This window comes from Triticum dicoccoides, chromosome 6B (genome assembly GCF_002162155.2).
Source record: "Triticum dicoccoides isolate Atlit2015 ecotype Zavitan chromosome 6B, WEW_v2.0, whole genome shotgun sequence".
Classification (NCBI taxonomy): domain Eukaryota; kingdom Viridiplantae; phylum Streptophyta; class Magnoliopsida; order Poales; family Poaceae; genus Triticum; species Triticum dicoccoides.
This window is the reverse complement of record NC_041391.1, coordinates 40,194,752-40,200,076: the sequence shown is the minus strand read 5'-3', so window position 1 is coordinate 40,200,076 and position 5,325 is coordinate 40,194,752. Positions and strand designations below refer to the sequence as shown.

General features: G+C 42.3%; 1 protein-coding gene across 1 annotated transcript in view; it reads left to right on the top strand.

The window, feature by feature from the left end:
* Positions 1-1,906, top strand: part of LOC119320668 (wall-associated receptor kinase 3-like) — a 17,940-nt gene extending 16,034 nt beyond the window's left edge. The window contains exon 4 of the mRNA XM_037594659.1: positions 709-1,906. Coding sequence (XP_037450556.1) covers positions 709-1,906 — 1,198 coding nt within the window. The remainder of the gene's footprint in view (positions 1-708) is intronic.
* Positions 1,907-5,325: the final 3,419 nt, after the last annotated feature.

The following is a 5,325-nucleotide window of genomic DNA, read 5'->3' as shown; positions in this document are numbered from 1 at the left end:
CGTGGAGAGAGAGAGAGACAGAGAGAGAGAGAGAGAGAGAGAGAGAGAGAGAGAGAGGAAGCCACATTGCATATAGATCGAGAAGAAATTAGGAAATCCTATTCCTGCATACAACTCTTACGTAAATCTTAGGTAATGTAGAGTGGGAAATAACTGCCTACAACAGAACTTGGAAGTAACCGGCTCAAACTAAACTAGTATGTTAGAATTTTTGTAGAACTTTGCATGTAAGAATAGCATTGCTCGTAGAAATTTGCAGGGCTTTGCTACACCTACATAATTTTGAGTGAACCTTATGAACTAAGCAACGTGGGGGCTTAGGATTGGAGTTGGAGGGAGGGAGGTGCCCACCAGATGAAATTCAGGGGAGGGGGGCTTTATATTAATGGGAAGGTTGCCTAGCACATCCATAGGGGCCCTTAATTAGGTGTAGGATTTTCAATTTTTGTATATGCAATGATGAGTTTAACTACCACTGTTAAGTTTACAACATTTTAATGCGAAGTTGCGCTCCAACGCTTCCTCTTTGGTCTCCATGAAATTTTCTAGCATGACATAAAATGGGGCAGATGTTGTGATACTTAACATAACCTTGCAAATATGATGAAGTACCTTTTTAGATTAATTTAGGCATGTGTTTTACAATGTATGTGCATACACTTGCAAACAAAATGGGTCATAATAAATTTGTACTATTTCAGGTATAAGCATTTTTATTGGAGTAGCAAGTGGGGCTGGCCTCATTCTTTTGGTTCTCATTATATACTTCATCTCCTACAAATATAAGCAACGGAGATCAGAAATGTTGAAACAAAAGTTTTTCGAGCAAAATCGTGGGCAATTATTGCAACAATTGGTATCCCAAAGAGCCGACATTGCGGAAAAAATGATCATAACCCTGGAAGAGCTAGAGAAGGCAACAAATAATTTTGATAAAGCTCGTGAGCTTGGTGGTGGTGGGCATGGAACAGTATACAAAGGAATTTTATCAGACCTCCACGTCGTAGCCATCAAGAAACCCAAGATATTGGTTCAGAAGGAGATTGATGAATTTATTAATGAGGTTGCCATCCTATCACAAATCAACCATAGGAATGTAGTAAAACTCTATGGTTGTTGCCTTGAAACAGAAGTCCCAATGTTGGTCTATGAGTTTATATCCAATGGTACTCTTTACGAGCATCTTCATGTTGAAGGTCCAACTTCTTTGACATGGGAGAAAAGGTTACAGATAGCAATTGAAACAGCCAAATCCCTAGCCTATCTTCACTCAACGGCTTTAATACCTATCATCCACAGAGATATCAAGTCTGCTAATATACTTTTGGATGATACTCTAACAGCTAAGGTAGCAGACTTTGGATCGTCAAGGTACATTCCATTAGACAAATCAGGTTTAACAACAATGGTGCAAGGTACATTAGGATATTTGGATCCTATGTATTTCTACACGGGGCGCCTCACAGAGAAAAGTGATGTTTACAGCTTTGGTGTTATGCTCATAGAACTGATGACTAGAAAGAAGCCATTTTCCTATACTGATTCTCAAGGCGATGGCCTTGTAGCACATTTTGCTACCTTGTTTGTTGAAGGTAGTTTGTTCCAGATATTAGATCCCCAAGTTATGAATGAGGGTGGAAACAAAATTGAAGACATTGCTGAAATTGCAGTCGCTTGTATAGAATTAAGAGGGGAGGTACGTCCAACCATGAGACAAGTGGAATTGAGGCTGGAAGGAGTTCTGTCACATGTGGAGCATGTTGAAGCACTAATGGAAGAGTTTGATGTGAATGGTACTATGATAAAGTCTCCAGTAACTAGAGATGGAATAAGTGACCAAGAAGGCCTTAGTAGCCAATATAGTATGGAAGAAGATTGCACATTGTCCAAAAGTTATCCACGGTAGTTATGCTTACACGTGAGCTCGACCCCGTTCATTTCCGATAATTTATGTGCATTTAGTTACATCACTGATGCTCTGAGAGCAGTGGCTCATTCATAAGGATTTTTGTTGTCTAGCGTGCCCACCCTGGTTCAATCCTAGGATTGAAAGTTAATGGTTGTATTTTCACACAATTGCATGTTCGTGCGACTCTAGGTTTTTTTAGCTTTCTGTTGTTTTGATTTTCATACTCATTGTAAAATCACAGTCAAATTTGAGTACTCATTGTATTTGTGTACCTAGAGAAAAAGTTGTGCTCTCGATTTGTCGCAATGGTGTGTAACATCCCAAATTTTTCAATTTTGGATGTTAATAGATCATTTATATGAATCTCACATTTTCATGTATTATCCGATTGTTCAAAATATCCAAATCATTATTCAACTCAAGGAAAATTATGGGGGAGGATATGACATAACTTCTCCCATGTCAAATATAGGTGATAGTCTTTAGAATATCATTTGGAGTTCATAGGACTAATGTTGGGCATGATGGAAACTTTAAATGACTTAAGAAAATTATTATAATGATCATATTACTTCCTATTGCATAAAAGGAGTCTACAAAATTGACTTAGAACTCATATTATTTTTTCTTGTAAGCCATACTAGTAATACTATTTTTATGAATTTTCTGGTTTTGGTATTTTATTTAACCAAAAACGTTTCACATTTAATAGAATTATTAATAGCCAAATATTCATATTCATTTGAGTTGCGCATCTCTAAGGACAAGCACCCAAGCCTTCCCTCTCATGTTCTCTTTTCGCCCAGGCCCACTTAACTTGCCAAAGAGGTACATTACAAATGTAGGGAATCTATTTTACACCTTTTCGATTAGTAAGAGTGTCAAAACCAACGTGGATTAGAAGGAATTGGTTGATGAAACTAGTAGGGAATCACTAAACTGCGTAGATAGTTTGATGGTTTGTTTGATCGCAGGAACTTTAAGTGCAATGGTGCAGTAAGTGTCCATTCCTTAATTGGGCTAAGGACAAGCCAATTGTATTGCTAATAGACATGAAATCGCTCTCAACAACACACGCGAACTTCACCAAGTTATTTTCATCCACTTCCATTGAGCTAATGTTCATTGCCTTGATAATTGTTGTGTGATGGAACCTATAATGATGTGCTATTCTTACTTGAACCAAAAAAATACTTTGCTTATGCCCTCTTTGAAAAGCATCTGTCAGTACAAGAGATAACATCAATCCATGGGATTAAACTTTGAGGTTCCAATAGCTATCATGCAACAATTCATAAACTTAAGGTTTGGTAATTTCTATCACTCCAACCACTCATCACAAATAAACTATGTCAGGACCCCGACTCAATGCCACATCGATCTAGCATGTAACACCTCATATCACTTTGCGGCCTCACGCACGGTATTCCCACGGGTGTCGCCTTACCTTTGCCCGGGACCGTTTGCGCCTTTTAGCACACGTATATGACAGTGTCGCTAGCATCCATATGATAAGGAGCCCGGGCTGACATGGCTAGTCGTAAACCCAAGCGGCACAGACTTACAGGGACAGGCATCCATGACCCAGCATCGAACGTGTCGGTCATCAGCGAGTGAATCCAGGCTGTAGCACTGGGCTAGCAGGACTCCGGTGAACCGGGCTGTAGCGGGCTAACAGGACTCCGGTATTCATTGCGTGACATTTCCCCGAAGGGACAGACACAGGAACGAAGAAGGACACATGCCGGCCAGCCTAAGTGTTCCGGAGCAGTAGCAAGCTACCATGGCTCGGTGGAAACACTAGGAGACATTTCCCCTTAAGAGAGGCTACTAAAGATAAACAACTAGATGGTCAGATCCCACACATACCAAGCATTTCAATAACATACACACAATATGCTCGATATGTGCAAATACAACATGGCATCACAACACGACTCTACGACTCAAGTAGTTTATTCAATAGGCTCCGAGGAGCGAGACATTACAAACATGGGTCTCATGACCCAACAATCAGAGCATACAAGTCAAGCACAAGCGGAAGCTATCATGTCTGAGTACAGACATCTATAAATGAAAAAGGCTGAGAAGCCTGACTATCTACCAAATCCTGCCGAGGCACAAGATCGTAGCTGAGGTAACAAGCTAAACGTCGAAGACCACGCGGAAATACTAGTGAGACTGAAGTCTCTCTGCAAAAACATAAAATAGGCAAACGTGAGTACAAATGTACCCAGCAAGACTTACATCAGAACTATCTACATATGCATCATTATCAACAAAGGGATGGTGGGGTTTAACTGCAGCAAGCCAGCTTTGACTCGGTGGCTATCCTAAACTACGACTGCAATGTAACTCTTTGAGGTGGCGCACACGAGTCCACATATTCACCATATCAATACACCACTATGGAACCGCTCCCGTCTCCCTACGAGAACGCCATCCATAGCACTCACGCTTATCTTGTGTATTTTAGAGTATCCACTTTCACTTGTCTATGAACTGATATAAGCAACCCAGAAGTCCTTTTCCGCGGACACGGCTATTCGAATAGATTAGGTTAACCCTGCAGGGGTGTACTTCTTCACACACGCTCTCACCACTTACCGCCGTTTACACGACATGTACTCGGCAACCTTCAAGCGGAAGCCCAACGTGGGTGTCGGCCACGGCCTGCCTAAACACTCGAGTCTCTAGTCCAGGTTTATCGCCTATTCGGGTTCCATCCATGAGGAGATCCGGCCGGAGTTTCGCTCACAGCCCCAAACGATGTGAACAGGGTTCCCGAGACACCAAACGGGCGCCCGGTACACCGTGCCACGTGCCTACCGCATCACAGCCCACCCCTACGGTCAGCGCTGCCCACGGCCTCCAGCATACTACAAACACCAGAAACTACTTGCAACTCCTGGGCAGAGGACAAGGGTGATCAAGAAGCCGAGAGGGTCCATTGGTTTCGGGCCCAATGCGTGGTAGTAGCTGAATCATGGATCACAAACACAGAACTCAGTTCCTGAGGACGGCTGCAATGAGACAACCCACCATGTACTCCTACATGGCCTCTCACCGCTACCTTTACCAAATCGTGTTCACACACTTAGCTCACACACAGTAGGACAGGTTCACACGCCTCTGATTCATCCCCGATGAATCAGACCTGACTCAACTCTAAGCAATAGCAGGCATGACAAACAAACATGAATGAGTAGGCACATCAGGGCTCAAACAACTCCTACTCATGCTAGTGGGTTTCATCTATTTACTGTGGCAATGACAGGTCATGCAAAGGACAAAGGGGTTCAGCTACCGCAGCAAGTAACAGATGAATCGGTGTTGTCCTAAAGCAGTAAAATAGAGCAGGAGCGAGAGAGTAGGATTGTATCGGAATGAACAAGGGGGTTTTGCTTGCCTGGCAC